Below are 21,697 nucleotides of genomic sequence, written 5' to 3'. Positions count from 1 at the left end.
AAGAAACTGGCATTAGATAGTAAGGCATTATTTTTACAGAGGCAGCATAAACTAGTCCTGTCATGTAACAGGAACATGCAATTTCTCACTGCTGTTTTGATCGCTTTTCCTTGTACAAGATGAGGCTGGTATGTTAAGTCTTACCACACATGACATTCATCCCGTCTATATATCTTTCCATCTTCATTATCATAACAGTCACAGAGACTAACGCACTTCATCTGATCCTCATGAAAATATGGCTTGTCTGGTGGGCAGTTAGGGTAGCAGCCTGAAGGAAGGGAAAGGGCATATAGAAGGGCATAGAAAAGGTGAGAATGAGATACAGTCAGCAAAAGTTTTATTTGTGCAGAATGTGTTTCCAGGTCTTGTTTTTAATAGTGATAATTTTTACTACTGAATTCTTTCCAATAATTCTACAAGAAATGCAGAGTACTAGCATCAGCAGAGCCCACCCACAAGGACTTTGTCCTAGAGATATTTTTAACTCTGATTTCCATACTCTGCCTCCATTCATGTGGATGCAATGATGTTGAAGAGATTGAATGGTGCAAATGTAGCTGATGGGGGAAATACACTCCATTAAAGACCATTAAAAATATAATAAAATATACCCACTTAAAGGTACTTGCAGCTCTCTTTTACCTTCTAAACCTGGCAAGTTATGGATGCATTTTCCACTTGGGTTCCTACAGGTCTTCATACAGGAGGCTCCACAAGGCTTATAGTGCCATTCACATTCCCCTTGTTGATTGTAGTAATCACAGAACAGTGCTAAGGAGAAATAGAAATTTGGACATGGTCAGGAAAAAAGGAGAGCTTTTTTTTGACTCACGTCTGTTCTTCATGTCCCCGCAATGCCGCTTGAACAGTCTCAAAAACCGTGAATAAATAGGTGAAATTGTGTGACCGTCAAAACAGCTTAGTGTGAAAAGTCTACACAGTGAGATTATAATGCTCATACATAAGATACCCAGACTGTGTGTTCAAGGACATCAGCAAGGCACTGTACACTTAACTACACTCTCAGAAGTGTTTATGGCATAAAACTCACGACAGATTGATGGGGTTCTCCAGGCTATGCAGACACCAACTTCACTACATGCTTGAGCATACGCAGCTACTGCTGTACAAAAGCAATCGCAGTCTCCTCCAGTGTCACATGCACAAGCATCTGTCACACATGCTTGGTAATATTTTGCTGGTTCAACCTGTTATTAAAAAGAAATGTAATACTATACATCCTGCCTTCTAAATTCTTTCTTAGCTTTGCAAGGGTGATTTTCTTAAAATTGTAGTATCTCAGAAAAAAGGCCTACATCAGTAATTTCTTTTCCTTTTGTTTATATACACTGTTAAACACCAGAGGTGATGCCAGATGATACATCCAAATCACGTATTGATGGATTTTTAGACACGCAGACTTGGGTCCTAGTGGAAGATTAGATTCATGTTCCCAAGCAATATTAGGCAACTGCACTGGAAAATGAAGGCCTCTGCCAGTGGAAAGAACTAAGGTGATAGGAAGAGCACAGAGTTACCCTGCATTGTTTGGTATGTACTTAGTGTCAGATAAAGGCTATGCTGATACTTCATTACTGTGTTATTATTTCTTTGGGATTGTGTTCTGTACGTGGTATATGAGAATTTTTATTCAAGTAACACTACAAGAAAATACATAGTAATTGTGAAATTACTGTTCTTTCGTAATAGGTCAATATTTCCTATGAACTAAATGTCCTTTTATTTCTTACAGGTAGGGACTATAAATCTGTCCCATTGGGTGGTGTTTGGATTGAAGTTTTCCTGACACAATTCAAAGTGAAACATGCTAATGAATTAGGCATGCATGTTAAAATGTATGAGGATAACAGCTTCAATAATACACAGACCTAATCTTCACACAGTAAACTTCTGCCCTGGTAATACCTGAGAGTGACAGGCAGCAAAGATGTTGCTGTTGATGATGCTACACTGTTTCTCTGACCAGGACTTTCGATAAAGGTTGGTAGAACATGGGTCCTTTATGCTGTAAGCATCAGGACATGTAGAGGATACTTTCCAGCTGTTTCCAAACTCTAGGACATTCTCTACCACAGACTGACTCCTTGTGGTAAAGTCATTGATGCCATTGCCATCATAATTTCCACAGAGGCCGCAGATCTGGCCCTACAAAAGGAAGTAAATAAAATAATAATGGATGTGAGAAAACTTGAAACAACATCTGAGACTGGAAAAATACTTGAAATTCAGCTCTTAGAATGGTGCCGTTCTATTCCAGCATTCCTGAACATCTTCATCTTTTGTTTCCTCAGCAACAGAACATGACCACTAAGGGTAGAAGGATACTGCTGTTGACTTTTCTTCTTTTAAATCTGAACAATAAAACCATGTTTGTCATTGTTACCTTCTGTCTTTGAGATATGTCTTTAACAAGCAAATGAGGACTCAGCTGACTAAGTTTTCCATTTAAGCCTTGTTTTGTACAATAGATGTACATATAAAAAACAGCCTTACAAAGCTGTCATAAATACTACCAGTCCAGCCACATAGTCTACTCATTGAGTCTTTACTGTTACAACTGCTCACAGGTATAAAAATAAATTACATTTTCCTCGCACATCCAGAAATATCCCTTATTCTAAATTTATGGATCTGTAAAACTGTGATAGGCTACAATAGATGCTATCCATTCTGTATGAATATAAGGTGCATACTTTCCATATTACTACTATTTTTATAAAGTACCAGTGGGTGAGGCAGCAAAGGAACCTATGATACTGGAAAAAATTTGTATATCTACTTCTAAATTACACTTAATTTACATATCTAATTGAAATGTCACTATGGTATACAATAAGATAGCAAATTCCTCATTTACTACAGTTTTTAGTACTTATATATCATAAGCTAGGAGAAGGAGTATGACAACAGGAATATGTTTTCCTTATCACCTGTGTAGATATATGCTTGAAAAATACACGGTAGCATTTTACAAGAGGCTTTCACTCATAAAATTTCACTTCCTTTTTCTTGAAGTATGATAATTTGATTTGTGTGTCAATGAGAACCGGAAACAATGGATTACTTTCAAGATCAAGACTATTCAATTGATTTCTACACATGTAGCTATGTAATTTTAATAAGGTCTAATAACCTTTACCAAGGTTCAGTGGGTAATTTTAACAAAGTCAAGTCCGAAAAAGTGGTTTGCCATCTCAGGTTCTGCCAGGCCAAATAGGCACTGAAACCTGCCTTCAGGGCTTAGAACAGCAGCAGGATGATGACATGGCTTCATGAGGCACCAGAGGAATGAAAACCAACATGGGATGTCCTTCAGGAATGCTAGACACATCACCTGTTTGGAATCTTGGCAGAGTCTCAACAAAATTCACACCCAGTCCAAATCTGGACTGTAAATTGCCATTTAACTCCTAGTTCCACACCTTAAAATCAGGGCTGAGCTTGATGAAGATGCTGGTTTTCTTGTCCCACGTAAGGATCAGTCCGCTTGTGGTCTCAATTACCAAGTACATACCCATATAGCGGACTGTGTATGGCACCTCATCATTTTGTCCTCTCTTTATGACACTGACATGCTCCTCACCAAGTATCAGTTCATAGCTCTGAAAAAGGAGGAAAAGGTGATTCAAAATCAAGTCAATAGCTGCAGGGGTGCTCTCAAACATGTTTCCTGCTTTTAAGAGTGCTATGAATAGTTTATATAATGAAAACAAATAATCCAAATGTGATAGATCAAAACTATATAGTTCAAATCTCAGGTTCCTGGTACTGTGGTAAAAAGGTATTTTAAATGGCGTAGGTCAAAAAAGGGTGTTTTGGCAGTCATGGAGGAACTACATTGCACAGAATAAAATAGTCTTCTGACATGACAGGCTAAATTTCTGCTAAAGACAATTTTTCTGTAGACCTGTAGTTTGCCCAAGAGTGGTATAAGATAGGGTGGGAAATGGAGAAGATAGAGAGCCTGGGAAGCCCTACCAAACGTTTCACTTGAATCTGATTTAAGCTTAATTTACAAGTTGATTTGTTTTTTAAAATATTTTTCCAACTTCCTTGAAGGAATGGATATCTAGGCTTCTCCTAAGGCCTAAACAGACACAGAACAAAAGTGGTCTATATGCAAAAACTTCTTACCTCTAAGAAAACTTTGATAGATTTTGAGCAAGTTGTCCCAGTGTTGCCACAGGGAATATTTTCAGTGATAACCCTGAAGGTGCCATTGGCTGTGCCACTCTTCCCACAGTGGTCCTGGGTAGAGAATGTAATTTAAAAATGTATTATTTTTGTAGACATGATCAAGGTTACGCCTCATTTACTATTGCTAATTATCAGTACCTGGACTAGTGTGTATTCACAGTTTCCGTTGAAGCTGAACCTTTTGTCATCAAAGGTATTATAATGACCATCTCCATAAACAACACAAGTGCCCAGACATTGATCTTTGGTGCATTCCCACTTCCTATTCTTGCATACACTAGGAATGACAATAAAACATTTTAATAATAAAACAACTCTCTTTTTTGTGTAGACATACCCCAACAACTCAGTATGTGTTTGGCAACTCATCCCTGGTAAATGTTATACTGATTCTGGAGTTAAAGTAGTCTTTTACATTTTTCCTGTAAAGAATTAAAGAAAAGTTCTGTTCTGCTACTCTGAATGCATTAACTGCAAAATAGGATAATACTTAATGAACACTGTAGTCCCAAAGGTTTCCTCCAATTCTGTCCTTTGACCATCTGCCTACATCAGAAAGAAACCTGCTCATACTGTTTAATCCAAAACATCCTCCATCCATCAATTGATGAAATGTGCAATCTAAATCTTTCCTCACTGCTATACTATTTAAGATCTTTGGAAAGGCAAATGATGGAACCAGGAATGCTACTTCCGAGGAAATATTTACCAGGTGTTACAGTCAACGTTGATCTTTTCCTCAGGCTGATACATGGCTTCATTGTGAATACATGGACATTCCTCTTCAGGAATACAACCACCATTCCCATCTAACACGAGCCCAGCTGGGCACAAGCAGCCAGATACACATTGTGTGCTATACTGGAAAAGTCAAGAGTCAAGAGAGAGATATAATTTCAGAATGAAATAATCACAATAAAAAAAGGAAGATTAAATTCTCATAAAATGTCTTTATATTGCCTTATTGCTGCCCAGCTTAAATGGGAGAGGACTAAGAATTACTTATAGGACAATGGAACAAAAAGGAAGTTATTAGCTATTGATTTAATAGAATATAAATCTGTTAAAGATAAATGTTTTATGTATGCCAATCCTGTTTGCTCTGCTGGAGCCTGTGAAATTTGAAATACATTGAATCTTAGGTCTTGTTCTGTGTTAGCTGAAGAAGCCTTGCACTTTGTAGTGGGTTATTTGTTATTGAATGGATCTTTAAAAAGAAAATAAGTAATATTTTTTCTAGTTTGGTTGAGTTACATTGAAATCTGCTTATCTCATATGGTACTTATTCACAAAATGGCATGTGGCTACTATGCACCTAGGTGGAGTGATATAATCAGATGTGCAAGAAGTTCACAATTGCATCATGGTATGAGAAAGAATGATTTCTCCTAGCCGGTTTATAGCCAGTAATTTTCTCCTAAAGAAGTAAAATGTGTGGCAGAGCCCTAGATATTTTCACTACTCATTACTGTTACCTGAAGTAGCTGAATAAAGGTAGACACTAATCTTATTAATTAAATTGGATGTTACTTTATTATATTTTGGTCTAAGGGTCCCATTGTTAATGCTTCATAACATAGTTTTAGGCTTTTGCTACAAGAACAAAGTATCTGTGTTTTAGATTTGGAGTAGATCAGATGATAGATTGATTACTTCAGCACCAAGAGCACAGACAAAACCTGGAAATACCATTTCATCCAACCATGACATACTTACACACTGCATATCCAGAGTCTGGCAACTTTTTTGACATTCTGCTCCAGTTGCTCCTGCAGTGATGTTTCTACAGTCAAAGTAGACCATGGGAGATTCACAGACTTGAGGAAGGAAAGAAGGGAGAGCAGTAAGAAATGGCACAAGGTTTATCCCACAGCTGTAGCCATTAAAACCATCTAGAACTTCCTTGCAAATTATGTATTTAATTTAGTAGGGATCGCTGTCCCTATTCAATCTGCTAAATAGATTCACTTCAGAGCATTGAATTCCCAGAAAAAAAACTCACAGTATTTTGGAAAAAAATCTTTGTGAAAAAGAGGTCTTATCATTAATCTAGGTTCACTCCTGCCTTTTATGATAACTGTTGCACTATAACTAAATGAGAAACACTTCCATTATTTAAAAATCCATTAAGAAAAATCAATTCTATCAACTATTTTTGTCCAAAACCTGGCACGGAGAAAAAGATAAGTGGAAGATTTTTTTTTTTTTACCTGGAGTTCGATTGGGTGCTCCAATGCAATTCAGTCTTCCCTGGATGCAAGTGCTGTAAGAGAGGGAAAAACATTTTTTTCTCCTCCTCTCAGCCCATGTACTAAGACTGAGACCTACTTCTCTCTTATCAAGTTTCAGAATTTTCAAAGGAATTCCAGAATGCTGTTTTGCAGTTTCAGGAAAGAATTTCCCTCAATACCACTACCAGTGCTGCTTTCATATGAGATCCATTATTGCTTAAAAAGAAAAATCATAAGTTGAAATGAGTATATGTCTCTGCTTGTTACTTACTTTCTCATAAGATCTCTCCTTGCTGGTGTTGTCATAATTTTATGCTTGAAAAATCATAGAATTAAATAGAAAATGCAGCTAAATACAATTGTTCTATAAATCTGGAAATATCATAGATCATCGAGTCCAACCACAAACCTAATGCCATGTCCCTAAAGCGCTACATGTACACGTCTTTTAAATACCTCCAGGGATGGTGACTCAACCACTTCCCTGGGCAGCCTGTTCCAATGCTTGATAACCCTTTTGGTGAAGAAATTTTTCCTAATATCTAATCTAAACCTCCCCTGGTGCAACTTGAGGCCATTTTCTCTTGTCCTATCGCTTGTTACTTGGGAAAAGAGACCAACCCCCACCTCGCTACAACCCCCCTTCAGGTAGTTGTAGAGAGCGATAAGGTCTCCCCTCAGCCTCCTTTTCTCCAGGCTAAACAACCCCAGTTACCTCAGCTGCTCCTCATAGGACTTGTTCTCTAGACCCTTCACCAGCTTCGTTGCCCTTCTCTGGACACGCTCCAGCACCTTAACGCCTTTCTTGTAGTGAGGGGCCCAAAACCGAACACAGTACTCGAGGTCCAGCCTCACCAGCAAGTACAGGGGGATGATCCCTTCCCTACTCCTGCTGTCCACACCATTTCTGATACAGGCCAGGATGCTATTGGCATCTGGCCACCTGGGCACACTGCTGGCTCATATTCAGGTGGCTGTCAACCAGCACCCCCAGGTCCTTTCCTGCCAGGCACTTTTCCAGCCACTCTTCCCCAAACCTGTAGTGTTGCATGGGGTTGTTGTGACCCAAGTGCAGGACCCGGCACTTGGCCTTGTTGAACCTCATACAGTTGGCCTCAGCCCATCGATCCAGCCTGTCCAGATCCCTCTGTAGAGCCTTCCTACCCTCAAGCAGATCAACCCTCCCACCCAACCTGGTGTCATCTGCAAACTTTCTGAGGGTGTGCTCGATCCCTTTGTCCAGATCATTGATAAAGATATTAAACAGAACTGGCCCCAGTACTCAGCCCTGGGGAACACCACTTGTGACCGGCCGCCAAGTGGATTTAACTCCATTCACCACAACTCTTTGGGCCTGCCCATCCAGCCAGTTTTTTACCCAGTGAAGAGTATGCCCGTCCAAGCCTTGAGCAGCCAGTTTCTCCAGGAGAATGCTGTGGGAAATGGTGCCAAAAGTCCAGGGAAACAACATCCACAGCCCTTCCCTCATCCACTAAGCAGGTCACCTTGTCACAGAAGGAGATGAGGTTAGTCAAGCAGGACCTGCCTTTCACAAACCCGTGCTGACTGGGCCTGATCACCTGGTTGTCCTGTATGTGTTGTGTGATGGCACTCAAGGTGATCTGCTCCATAACCTTCCCTGGCACCAAGGTCAGACTGACAGGCCTGTAGTTCCCCAGATCCTCCTTCCAGCCCTTCTTGTAGATGGGCGTCACATTTGCTAACCTCCAGTCAACTGGAACCTCCCTGGTTAGCCAGGACTGCTGACAAATAATTGAAAGTGGCTTGGTGAGCACTTCTGCCAGGTCCCTCTGTACCCTTGGGTGGATCCCATCCAGCCCCATAGACTTGTGTATGTCTAAGTGGTGTAGCAGGTTGCTAACCATTTCCCCTTGGATTATGGGGGCTTCGTTCTGCTCCGCGTTCCTGTCTTCCAGCTCAGGGGAATATGTACCATTCTTAAATTTGAAAAGAAAGTTGAAAAATATGAGAGAGCATTGTATTGAAATTCAGGCAAGGCAGGGTGAGACCAGTTTAAATGCAGCAGATTTTAATAAGAAAACACATATACTATTGCTTGAGTGTTTTGCAAAAGATTCACTTACCATACCAACCCATTTTCATGGACAACTTCTCCAGGTGGTATGGGAGATCTTCTGTAGTAGCAGGGGCATTCATTAGCAGGCACACATTTGCCATTCTCATCCATGTAGGTTCCATCTACGCAGGTGCAGCCATCAACTGGGACAAACTTAATGTTGCATGTGACATCGGGCTCACTCAGAGACCGACAAGTGGGTTGACAGGAACCAATGGTATAGCTGTAGTTTAGGGATTTGGGACATGAGGTGCTGTATTTTGCTTGAGAGAAGAAAATAGAATAGGTTTGTTATTTCCAGGTGGTAATTTCTGGTGGGGAAAAAAGAAATCATAAGCATTAGAAATAACATGTAAACAATACTGTACTACCTCTGTCTATGTTGCATCTTTCATGTAAATCTATTTCTGAATAATTCCAGAGTTAGACCTGAAAAGTTAATGTGCATGTGGAGTAAATGATGTATGCAAAGAAGAAAATATTTTTTCAAATTAAATTTCAGAAAGAAACCTCCATTTGGTGCTGCCATTCATTGCCAAGTCTTCTAAAACTTTTGAAGTATGAGAGAAATTGCCTCCCTGAACGTCTCCTGGTATGCTGAAAACAGACCTACTGCATCAGTGGAATGTAGCATGCAGCTTCAGAGACCTTTCCTTTGCAAGTGTTCTGGTTAGTATTACTAGAACTGTTATTCTAATACATCACATTTGCTCTACAATAACTTGTGATATATAAAGCTGCAGTGAAATTCAAAGTTGCACAGAAACAGGTGGAGGCACTTCCATAACAGTAGTCTCTTTCCTAAGCAACCTATGTCTCCCATCTCTTTGTATTCACTCTTGCTAGCAATGAATTGATTCTAAGGGAACAGGAGAGAATTACTTCCAGGAGTGCACTTAGCAAAATCCCTTCCTCAACACTTACTATATTTGCCTGGAAATCAGTATAAAATAATCTCTGATGAGCAGTTATTGTTGATGTGTGTTCTTAGGAAAAGGGATAGTTAAGAGTACTTACAGCAGACATCAGTCCTCCATCCACGCAGCTGGAGTCCTTTTGCAGCACAAGCTCTCACATAGGAAGACAGGGCTGCACACAGACAATCCTCACTATTTTCACAGTTACATGTGTCAAACATGCAGTTCTAAGAATGCAGAGAAAAATAAAATCTCAGCACTGGTAACATGGTCAATCTTAAAAAAATGAATGTTATTTTCTGGTCTTATGCGCTAATCCTTCTTCAGATATGCTTACTCATAGAAAACACTGACATAGCTTTATCATTTTCCAGCCTTTGCCTAAGTTTCCTGACAGGGGAGAATGAAGGTAATGGAAATTCAGTTGATGTCTGCAATTATTATTGGGAAATAGTGGTCTTAAAGTCTGTTATATATTTAACAGCTTCATGTTCCTCTGAACCATATTTACAAATACGCTACACAATAGCGTACAAAGCTCTATTCACAGTATGCAGTCTAGACATGTCATTTCACTAGTGTCCATACCTGGATGATTCATAGTGAGAAGAAAGATTGGCAACACATTGATAGCAGAATGATGATAATTAGCTAATGGGATTTCTGTGCCAAGTAGTTATTAATGAGATACAAGGCTGATGAGACAAAAATTCACTGATATTCAAACAAGCATTTGACATGCCTACATACATTCCTACTATATGGGTATATCCATCCAGGAATAAATAGCTGCCTTTTCATTTGCAAGCAAGTCAGGATCTTGAAGCCAAGACTGACAATTGAAATAACGTAATATTACAACACAAACAGAAACACATGTTGAAAGAAGGAAGTGTTGCAGCACAGAAATGAAAGTGCAGACATTGCCTAAGATGAGACATGTCTGGAACAGTCCTTTTCTGGTAGCTAGTGTAGTGATCCTGTTCTGTTGTTTCTAAAGGGAAAAACAGTCTAACAAAGTACCGTGTGGTAAACAGAGGGATTCACTGCATAGTGACAATCAGCAAAAGGTCCTTTGCTGTCAGTTAGTAGTCCACACCAATGCTGAGCATATTTTTCTGTGAAGAGAACAAACAATACAAATGCACATTACTCTTTGTTTTTCATTAGTCACAAAACCACACCACCGTGGTCCATGAAGCCAGTTCTGAAATTACATCAAATCTCTCCTTCTCCTGTCTTTTTCTCACTCAGCTTTTGGGCTAAGGTTCCTAAAACCAAAGAAGAGGACTTGCTGAAGGGGATGAATGAAAGATTTCCAAAGATACTCCTGCAATCCACTACTCCGATACCAAGTTGTCAGCTTAGACATCTTCTCTGTTTTCAATGACCATACAGTTTCCTTCAGTTATGTTTCTATGACTCTTCCTTATCGCTAGTGCTTTCATTTTGACTATCTGTTTCTGATTTCAAATGTATGTTTTTACCAAGTATGCAAGTCTTTATTCTCTTAACTTTGCTTTCCAACACATGTGTTTTCCTTAGGATAGGCAAAAAACCCCCTAGAAAAAAATTCTAAGTACACACCATTATCAATGCTGAGTGCACAAGGGTTCTCAAAACTGTGCTGGATATTAGGACATGAAGCCTGAGTTTTCCACGTATTAGCAAATGCTGTTGCTGTTCCTTCAATTATTCCACTCATGACCCTGAAGTCATCAGTTTGGATATTATTGAAATTTCCACAGAGACCTGTTGAAAAGCAGTGAAAAGTTTATACTGCTCATACTAGACAGAAGACATTAAGCAAGATTTTCTTATATTTCATTCACTTACCACAGGTCTGGTCTCTGAAAATAGGATTCAGTCGCACAAACACTTGCATGGTGGGTATGATTTGGATTTCAAGGTGGACGCCAAAGTTTGTCTGCATGATGATGAAGAATGATGAAGGTCTGAACACAGTGGCATTAGCTACAGATGAAAAACAGAACAATCACTTTCTGAATGAGGTCAAATGCTGGAAACAGTGCATCATTGTACTATTATTCTTGAATTCCTATCACAATTGTTGCAAATTCTGAGGTCAAATAAAGCCAATCTTTATGAAAATGAATGAGAAATCTAAATCTAAGTTTACAATTCAGAATTTGCTTGTAGCTACCAAGTTGTTAACTTTATTTGCTGTCTCAACATTAAACAGTTTGAGATTACTCCTTCCAAGAGAATAAGAAAACTGTATGGCACTGAGCATTAAAAAGAATACTTCTGGTTTTGTTTCTCAGCTTGTTCAGCATACATTGGAGCCCTCACTTCACTGGAAAGGGAGAATAAGCAGATCCGGAGGTCAGAGATATTGCATAGAATCATTAGTTATTGAGGCAGAGAGCAAAAATCAAATTTCTGTCTGAGGAAGTGTGAGCACAGGAGTGGTAAGTTAAAAAAAAAAGAAGAGGTAGAAGAGGTAAACAGATGTCTTCTGTGTTCAATTTTGTACAGTGAGAAGGAAGTAATCCTTACAGTGATCAAATCAGGAGAGTCTAAATGCTCTTTGCTTCTGTTTGAACTCTTGCCTATGCTTGTACTGTCTCCTATTTCTTTATGACACTAAACTTCCCACTTCTACTTCAGAAGCACTTGTGTGACTCAGGAAATACCGTGAAGAGAACTGAGGTGTGAACACGCAGGTTCTGAACAACTCCTTTTATCTTCCGTAGTTTAAGAAAATAAGCAGGTGTGGAGTTGAAGTTCTGAGATAATTGCTCACGGACTGTTGGAGAAAAAAATACCTGCTGAAATGGGCAGCTGGGTGTAGATCGAGTTCATAAACACACCACCATCAGGTTTGACCTCGATGAGCTGATAAGGAAGAGGAACAAGAAGCAACTGTGTGAAGGATAACTATAGTCCAAAGAGTAATAATGGTGATGACTCCAGTGATATTAGTTTAACAGATATTAAATGAAAAGGGTAGGTTTTTGTGATTTCACCTCCTCCCTCTTTCCAATTTGTACACTTTACTAATTTTCCCTGCCATAAAAGTATTATTTTTAAAGAGACTTTCTCAGCTTCTTAGGGAATTACATCATCTTGGTTTCTCTGAATACATCTTTGTGATGAATTACATCCCTTGCTGTTGTACTTGTAGTTTCTAACTTAAAAGCTCATTTTTTTCCTTCTAGTTGGCAGAGAAAATAGCTTTTTTCTGCTTTGTGAATACAATGTTTTTCTTAACGAACTTCCACAAAGCCAAATCTATGGCTGATCTGATTTTCTTAACAAAATCAATTTCTTTTCACTTGAATAAAAATAACATGTACTTATCACATATGCTGACCATTTGAGAGAGAAATGCAGTTCCCTGACTGATTAAGGCCTAGCTTCTTTGCTCCCCATATTTTCAATACTCATTTCCCATGCTTATTTTGCATTCTTACAGTTTGTCCTTTATTCATGTTGAGGGTCACTGTCCTTAAGCATGTCTCAGTGTCTGTTAGGCCACATTTGCGTAGTTCTACCAGGATGGTGAATGTTTCATCTTTGCAGTGCTGAAAAAAAATGCCAACAGTTATTTCATGAAAGGCTAATTACATAAGCTTTCCCTGTAAATTTTTCTCTCAACTCTGAAAAAATATTTCTGTTTCTGAAGAAGATCCAGACTCTCCCAAATCCCAGCCCTTCTTTGGCCTACGGTTCAGTTTTGCCTTTTGTAATGATTAGAAACAACGAGAGAATTATAATCTCAAATGGTTTTGCATTTTATTGATGATATCCATATTTGGAGTTTTTATTCATGCCCACTTCTAACGTTTGATTCAATTCTACTGTATCTCTCATCTTTCTGTAGCTGGTATCAATGCTAGACAAGAATTTCAGATAAAACATTTTTCAGGAGAACAGTAACATACAGCTTTGGGGTTTTTTTACTGAATTGTGCAGATGGGGAAAAAGGAAAGCAAAGAACAAACAGGAAAAGCCTGTAAAAGATCAAAACATTTCACCTGTACATTGCTGTAATTAAATATTTTTATTATATTTAACTTTTAATTTTTCTACTTCTTATGACCTATTTTTAAATCTGTTTAAAATGTTCACAACCTAAATGAAATGTATCAGTTGACTTGAACTGATTTTCTGTATTTGAACTTCCCAGAAATGAAATAAAAATATTAGTCTTATAAATTTAATTATTATTTTTTCCAGAACTGTTAGTGTAATTTTTCAGACTTGTACCATTTGGCCCAATACCATATAATACAGTAACATGGCAAAAATTATGCAACTCAGTAAGAAAGCTGGATTAATCACACTGAAGATTGTAGACTAAACAAGTTCTTAAAAAAGGCAATGCTTTTCAGCAATTACTACATCATAGAACTGGAAATTCCCCAGTAAACACCACATACTGTTACATGACATCCTAATAGTTAACCGATGCTTGTCATTTGAATCGCAGCATATGTTCTAGTATGGCTAAGCGAGCGACAATTTAACATCTGTATGTCAAAAGAGGTAAGTTTCAAAAGTGTTGATTGAGATCACCCTTTCTTTCTATAACAGAAAGGCTTTATGACGTAGTAATATCTGATTCCCACCTTAGAAAGGACGTAAGTGCAGTCTCCATGGTGACTGTAATGTTTTTTATCGTATGTGGAAATATGTGAACCTCCCTCTAGTGAACATGTTCCTGGGCATGACATGTCTTGGCAACTCCATTGGCCTCCATTACAGGTACTGGAAGAGAGAGAATAAAGTTAGCTGAAATCACTAGCAGTGGTCCAGAGTAAAAGGAATTACAGTGATGTCAGGTTCAGTTGTTTTGCTACTGTTTTGCCCTTCAAGCTGTAGTTTGACACACAGTAAATCTAGGTTTAAGACTTTCCAAAAGGTTGTGAATGTGTGATGCAATGCATTAAAAAGAATGACTGTGGTATACATTCACTTTGCTTATTTAATTGTTTTCCTTCTTTGGACAGGTGAACTCTCCAGCAACAGGTATTGGATGAGTAACTTCTTGGGTTTTGCAGCTAACATAGAGCACAATGACAAATTAAATTCTCTTCTGTTTTGTTATGCAAATGTATCAGAAACTAACAGAAATGTAACCCCACATCTACTCCTGATGCAGACATATCTGTTTTCTAAGGTGATGTGGTAGTGCACAGGTACAGGATTAATAATTGCGAAATCGAGGTTGTACTGTGTCATCCTTTGCTTTCTCCAGAGAAAATAAATGTTTGCAAATACATAAATGACTGCAACTTCATTCCTCTTGGAGTAGTCCAAATGTTTGAACAAAATAAGCAAAGAGGAAGTATTTTAATTGACTGGTGAGAAATCTAAACATTGTAAATCCTTGCTTTGATCTCCTTGAGTCAGAGTGCAAAACTAGTTAAGGCTGTTGCTAAATAAAACAATGAATGTTCTTTAGAGCTATTTTGGAACTGTAGCGGTCAGTTAAATGCACATATCAATTACCAATGATGCAATTGCATATAATAAACCATTAAACTCATTAAATACGGAGAGGAAATAGTAAGTTAGAAAAGTAACAAAGATTACCAGGAATGGCACTGCTCTGAAAAAGAAGTTCCTGTAGCGTAGGTCTTGCCATTGTAAACACAGGAGCACTGCTGAGGGGGAATGCAGCCAAAATTGTTGATGTCATCAAATACAGTCCCTAGATTAAAAAAAAGACAAAACCTTAATCAGTTAAAGAGGCATTTCCTATACACTACTTTTGTTTGTTACAAATCCTAAGTATCGCCTTAGAGACAGATCTGCAGCTGTCATGAATGGACGTACCTATGCTGAGGACAGTAGGACTATGCCAATTTGCATAGTGAAGGATTCAACCTTTGTATTATTAAATTCCACCTGCTTTGAAAGAGGGACTTGTAGCACAGGTGGCTTGTTGAGAGACTGGTCTTGATCTGTTTGCTGTTCTGCTTTCCTGCTTTCTGAATATTGCACATGCATTGGCAATTAATTCAGATATCTTTTCTCAGCTGAGACATGACAAATGCTTGCCACTTGCAGCTGTGAAAAATGCAAATATAAAAGGCTTCAACCCCATGGAACCTGCCCAAATCCTGCAGGTAAGCTGCTGTTGTTCTTTGAGATCAGACACATGAGTACATAAGAACTTGCCTGGGGGGCAGAAACAACCATCCATGCAGTGTTCTTCACAAAACTGAGATCGTTCAGGGTTGGTGCATGTGTCAGCACAGGGGGAGCTGCACTCCTGGTACTGCATGTTGGAAGGACACTTCTTGGCTGAAATTTTAAAGGAGGATAGATTTCTTTTCAGTATTTCTAGCCACTGTATATGAAAATATTTACATTCATTTAGTTTTTTCAGCTAGATGTAAAACCACACTAAACTGCTGATCAACCATCAGCTCTCAAAATTTGCAAATTTGTCACCTAGATCCATATTTTACAGTTGAGATGTACTTTCCATGACTGTCTGGTGCTGAACTGGCTCAATGACTGGATTTCTGGGGACAGCAAGTTAATGACCCCACAGAATCAACAAGGCCTGTGTTTGCACCCTTCTCATGAACACCTGTATTGCTAGTGAAATGTAAAAGTCGTAAGTTCCTAAAGCTTTGGTATATTTGCATTTTTCAGATACCATTGGAAGGGCAAATAGTATCTCGTGGGTTTTGGTTTTGGAGCAAATGCTGGTGACAGTTTTGGAGCAAATGCTGGTGACAGTTTTGGAGCAAATGCTGGTGACACTATCAACAGCTACACCCCATAATCTAGTATGTGTTTAGTTCAGTGCAAATCTCTGTGAAGATTACAGTGGTGCAGACTCCTCACTACCAAGCAAGAGGAGATAAATAAGTGTTTAACCAGCCAAACACCTATGAAGACCCAATCAGTTAATAATTGAGAATAAAAAATGCAGTAGCCACCATGAGAAAAGGAAAGAAACAGGAACACAAGCAAGCAAGTATGCCTCATTCTTTCTCCTTCTTTCTCCTTTGCTTCCTTTACTGTCATAGTTAATTAAATAACACTTTGACTTTCCATTAGAGTATCCATGTAAGTGTTTGAGAGTGTTTAATTCAGTCTGCATTAAAACCCTTAGCTCTTTTGCTGAAGTCTTCATGCTGGAAATTGTACACCAGAACCCTCTGGAGAAGACAATCTTGAATGGCCTGTAACTTCTTACGCATCCTCAGTATCATCTGAGAGCTTGTTATTTGTTAGTTACTGAGCATAAAGTAAGGGTATCTCCAGTGATACTTACGGCACAGTTTTGAGGTTCTCCAGTTCAGAGGATGCCCACCAGCATGAGCACACTGCCGAGAGTATTCAGCAAAGGTGTCACAGATACATGAGGCATTTTTAGACTCTTCAGAGTGGCACAAGTCATCTTGGCAAGCCATAATGTACTCTCTAACATCAACTAGGTCATTACACTCTGCAAATGCAGAGCTGGTCAATGTTTTCTGGCATATGTCATCCTTGGGAGAAAAAAAAATTAAACAACCTCCAGAAAATAGAAAGGAACAATTTTTTGGTGTTGTTATTTTGTATAATTATTCTTTAATAGAAACTTATATCCCTCTTTGAGTTGCTGTCACCTGAGGGCTTTTCCTGTTGACCCATCTGAAGCTGTAGAAGGTTATGGATAAATTTGAAAGAAAAATAAAAGAATAGTCAAAAGATCCTTACAGAATTATCAGTGCAATTATCTGGCAGGGTAGAAGTGGAGTCTTCACAGTGTTCTGTTGGCCCATCCATTTTCTGCATATTCCCAAACTGCAAGGGTGTCATCTTAATATCTGTACAAAAGTTTAATAATGAGCGTTGGATTTTTTTGTTCAATGCAACTGCCTGTTATCTTTTTCTCCTCTCAAGAATTGTGCTCAAGACTGGCCAAGGCAGCTAGTTCCCTTAAGTCTTTAAAATTGACCATCAGCCCTTCCAAAGGAAGCACTACATCACTGTCTCAATTTACCTTGCACAGCACCCTGGAAAAAGCAAACATTAGAAAACAATTCTCAGCCTATTACATCTAGATGCAAACTAAGATTTTGACCAGAAAAATAACAAACTGTTTTCAGATTATATTGACCCCATGCAGGGAAGAGAGAAAAGAATCTAAACAGGGATTTGGACATTGGAGACCGCTGTGAGACAAGGTTTAGGAGAAAGCTCAAGCTGGGAATAGACAGAATGATGAAGATCTTACAAAGATTACGCAATTCAGCAGGCATATGTGGTTATAGCAATTTTAAGACAGAACTGAAACAATAAATGTACTGACTAGACAATACAATTACTTCTTGTTTTATTGAATATATTTCTATATTTATTTATGTTATTAATGAAAATCTGGCTCATTTTAATGGGGTTAGCTGATTAGGTAAATAAAACCATGGCATACAAGAAATATGCAATCAGTTGTTAGCAGCAGTACTATATTTATACTTAAAGTATTGAATCATACTATCTGATCTCTGTACTACATATTTTTCAATAGAGATTGAATCATATCTTCTGGGTAAATCATTTAACAGGATAGGAGAGAGGAATGCTGATGATGTTAGAGTTAAAAGAATACAAAAAAAGCATATTGGAGACTCCAGAAGCCAATTTTTATTATTTAAAAAACTTACTGTTTGAATAGAACTCGTTGTAAATTGGAAAGCCATTGAAGTCCCCACAGAGTCCACAGGTCTGATTGGCATATTTCTCATTCAATTCTAGCTAAAATGATGGACAGTAAGTTGATAGAAGTTAGTATAAACATTCTAAAATATATTCAAGACCACTGAAAGCACCTGCACCTGCTGCCTCTAAGTATTTTTCCTCAGATCTGTGTAATTTTATTTAGCAATCTAATTCAAACCTGGGTGATAGAGTGAAGAGTTGGCTTGGATTTGATTTACAATGCAGAGTCCAAGCTATTGATGTTATTGATGCAGAATTAAGTTTTCACTGTAATATCTATATTGCTTTCAGCCTCTTTCTCTCTATTCATTCTTCAGAAAGCAAATCAAATCTGCAGCAAAAATGAAGTCCTAAGAGAGTGAAATTCTGCTAGAAAATTATATTTGAAGGGGTAAGTAGACCCTATAACAATGTCAATATGTTAATGATATCGTGAAAGTGATTTTTTTACCCTATTTTAAGCAGACGCTTGCTATCCACTAGATGTAAATCCATGTAATTTTCTTTATGACTACCTGGATGCAAACCTATCTTTACTAAGAAAGAACTGCTCAACAGTATGAGATGAGAAGGCAATAGTAATCCCCTAAACAGATAGGGACTGGCCTAATCAAAGATTAGCTCTGGTCTCTGAAGGTGTAGACAGGTCCCGAAGCAGTTCTTACCAGGATACTGTCATCTTCATTCCACATTAACACAATACCCATTTTGCTGGCAACTTTCACATAAATGCTGCTTTTCTCTATTGTAATTCCAGATTGGCTGTATGGCAGTTGAACTCTGGGAAAAGGCAGAAAGAATGCTAGATATTTTCTAATCCAGATGTTTGATAAAGAGAAAAAAAATGGCTTGTGTTATCCAGCATCTGTAGGGATTCTAAAATAATGCAGTTGTGTGGAAAGAAAAGCGATTAAAAAATAAGATAGTCCAACTTCATCAAATATGGATCTGAATTTGGATCCAACCTCTCAGGATTTTTCATCCAAATTTTATTTTTGAAGTAATCTTTAAGGGAATGATAAATCTACTGCAAAAGGAATTAATAGCAACCTATTCATTATTTATGCTGGTAAAGTTGTCAGATTTATTGAAGAACACATAATTTTTTTTCCCCCAAATACACCAAAGTACTTGTCAAGTTTGAAAAAAAATGTCTGTGGTTACCAAACAAGTGCTACCAATAAACTTACCTGTTGCTGTTGATCATGACAGCATCCTTTGTTAGTTCAGCAGCAACACCTTCAAGTTTCATGGTGATACGGTTGATTGTTGGAGCATTTTCCACCACTGTGCGCCTAATCTGGATGTTGAAATCCTCATAGGGAGCATTGCAATGGGATGCAAAAACATAATTACAGAGCCCAGGGAAGGAGAATATGTCTCCGTCAAAGGTCTTGAAGTGGAAGTTGCCCCATGTGCTGCACACGCGGCCATTGTGAGCAGGATTGGAAGCTGTGAATTAAAAGTAGCTTTAAAAAAATTCCCAGCCTTAACATGGTGAAAATCAACTTGTCCAAAGCTTCATTTTGTCATTGAATAGTTTTTGCCTGCCCACCTCCATTTGTTATTTTCTGTCCATCTATCCATTATAAAACTGTGCATTCATTCTTCACTCATCTTATATCTGTTACTCATCTTATATATCCCTATAAATGGTTACAGTTATGTTCAGCTAGAGCTTTATCAGTTGTCCACATTTCAGCTAAAATAACAGTTTCATATTATGTTTCTTAATCACCCTCTTTCTCCTCTTAGTAATCCATGACTTCCTTTACCAATGCCTTTTCCTATTTGTATTAGATTCCTCTGTCTACATCCCCTAAAATTGAAAACTTATTGAACACATTTAATTTCCTTTACTTACATGTTATTACTGGATTTGTCAGCATTGGCTGGATGATGTTCACCTTAGATGAAACTGTAGCAGAAGGTAGAAATAAAGTAAGAAAGAAAACAAAAACTAGTATAATACCAAAAACTGCAGGTAAAATTGACCTAGAAAGGACTAGAAAGTTAATATGCCAGATCCAATGAAATAATGTTAAGCCTGTTTTGTTTTATACAGGCCATGGATTAGGTTAAAAGTGCATACTCAAATTCAAAGGATAGTTAAATCATAAGAAATTGCTTTCAACTGTGATGATCTGCATTTTCTACCTTTTAATTTTGACCCTTTTATGAAACTCTGTATTGTGTTAGAATAGGCAGAAATTCACAGGTCTGCACATTGGAGTGCTTCAGAGACAGTGAACAATAGAAAGCATTAGGCTGTACTACATTAGCCTGTTACTGGTACAAAAGTGTAGTTGCCTTCTCCTTACACCTCCTCTTTCTAAGGAGGGAATAAAAACTTTAATTATCCCCTTTGCTCTCTGTTTAATATTTTTCTGTTAAGGGGCTGAAAACCCTTTAGAAATGACCACAAATCCATTGTACAGGATGATCACAAATCATTATGTGGTAAAAATCAATGAAGTTGGGTTGACATCTTGATTTCCCGGCATCAGACCCTGACTTTATAGCTTGCCAAAGTGGTCTTATTTCCTTGTTTATAAGGAACCAAACATCCTGCACATATATTCTACTTTGATTTTATATATATATATTCATGCACATATGCATACAGCCTCTACAAACACATATCTGCTTTCTTAGTCACCTATTATTATACAAATATAACCATACTTTGTGTGTTTAGTAATTGGTATCTAATAAATATATTACTATTCTTATATAGAGAGAAGCTTGTTAATACACATTGATCTTTATTTGACACTACCAGCAATATGCTAAGGAGGTTTTTTAGGTATTTTTATTATTTAGTAGAGATGTAGCAAATAAATACAAATACACAGTATAAATGAACGTACTGTTTTGTTTCTGCTGAACAACCTCATTGTATTTGCTTCCTGGTTCCTGTTGGATTTCAGTCTGGGCTCCTATGAAGAAATTGTAAAAAGTGTATTAAGCAAGTACAATGTCCTGCATCTGAACTTTTAAAGCAAAGCATTTAGATAGGATCAAAGGACCCGGATACATCTCTGTAAGACAAAGCGGAGAGTCCTTTATCACATCAGAAAAAATGAAACAGGCCCCCCCAAGATGTAAAATGTAATTATAGAAAGAGACTTTCTATTACAAATACACAGAGTTTGAAATCCAAATAATATTTCAGGTATATCTGCTTTCTTTGTTTCCCTTAAAGCTCACTACAGGGGGTTCTAATGACTGGATCACAGCCCTTATTTCACTGCTGCACTAAATCTCACTAATAGGTGAAACAATCACAGGAAGAATTCATAAAGTGTAAGGGAGTCATTTATTAAAATTGCTGTGTAGTAGCTAGGTAATAATAAGAAAAGGACCAGAACTGGTTAAAAGAAACAAGGGACTTAGGGCTTGATCTAATACCGGTTCAGATATTTGTATGCCATTTTCTTTAGTACCTAAGCATAGGGCCTTTTCTTCCAGAGCAAATCTAAAGCCTCAATCAGGGATCTAGATTTGTTTTACAGCTGGATGCAAGAAGGTACCTCTGG

General features: G+C 37.9%; 1 protein-coding gene across 1 annotated transcript in view; it reads right to left on the bottom strand.

Moving 5' to 3' along the window:
• LOC115352082 (mucin-5AC-like) overlaps positions 1-21,697 on the bottom strand; it is a 43,917-nt gene that overhangs the window by 19,014 nt on the left and 3,206 nt on the right. Inside the window, exons 2-27 of the mRNA XM_030039745.2 lie at positions 21,029-21,097; positions 19,349-19,610; positions 18,824-18,938; positions 18,104-18,194; positions 17,157-17,266; positions 16,729-16,945; positions 15,618-15,743; positions 15,030-15,147; positions 14,063-14,201; positions 12,905-13,015; positions 12,257-12,326; positions 11,304-11,441; positions 11,055-11,219; positions 10,491-10,585; positions 9,568-9,694; positions 8,558-8,813; positions 6,432-6,484; positions 5,938-6,038; positions 4,931-5,082; positions 4,360-4,498; positions 4,159-4,272; positions 3,447-3,626; positions 1,930-2,169; positions 1,055-1,211; positions 646-774; positions 145-271 (exon numbers count right to left, since the gene is read on the bottom strand). Coding sequence (XP_029895605.1) covers positions 145-271; positions 646-774; positions 1,055-1,211; positions 1,930-2,169; positions 3,447-3,626; positions 4,159-4,272; positions 4,360-4,498; positions 4,931-5,082; positions 5,938-6,038; positions 6,432-6,484; positions 8,558-8,813; positions 9,568-9,694; positions 10,491-10,585; positions 11,055-11,219; positions 11,304-11,441; positions 12,257-12,326; positions 12,905-13,015; positions 14,063-14,201; positions 15,030-15,147; positions 15,618-15,743; positions 16,729-16,945; positions 17,157-17,266; positions 18,104-18,194; positions 18,824-18,938; positions 19,349-19,610; positions 21,029-21,097 — 3,601 coding nt within the window. The remainder of the gene's footprint in view (positions 1-144; positions 272-645; positions 775-1,054; positions 1,212-1,929; positions 2,170-3,446; positions 3,627-4,158; positions 4,273-4,359; positions 4,499-4,930; positions 5,083-5,937; positions 6,039-6,431; positions 6,485-8,557; positions 8,814-9,567; positions 9,695-10,490; positions 10,586-11,054; positions 11,220-11,303; positions 11,442-12,256; positions 12,327-12,904; positions 13,016-14,062; positions 14,202-15,029; positions 15,148-15,617; positions 15,744-16,728; positions 16,946-17,156; positions 17,267-18,103; positions 18,195-18,823; positions 18,939-19,348; positions 19,611-21,028; positions 21,098-21,697) is intronic.

This window comes from Aquila chrysaetos, chromosome 16 (assembly GCF_900496995.4).
Source record: "Aquila chrysaetos chrysaetos chromosome 16, bAquChr1.4, whole genome shotgun sequence".
NCBI classification, from domain to species: Eukaryota; Metazoa; Chordata; class Aves; order Accipitriformes; family Accipitridae; genus Aquila; species Aquila chrysaetos.
Note: the sequence above shows the minus strand (reverse complement) of the source record. Positions and strands in the feature narration are given on the sequence as shown.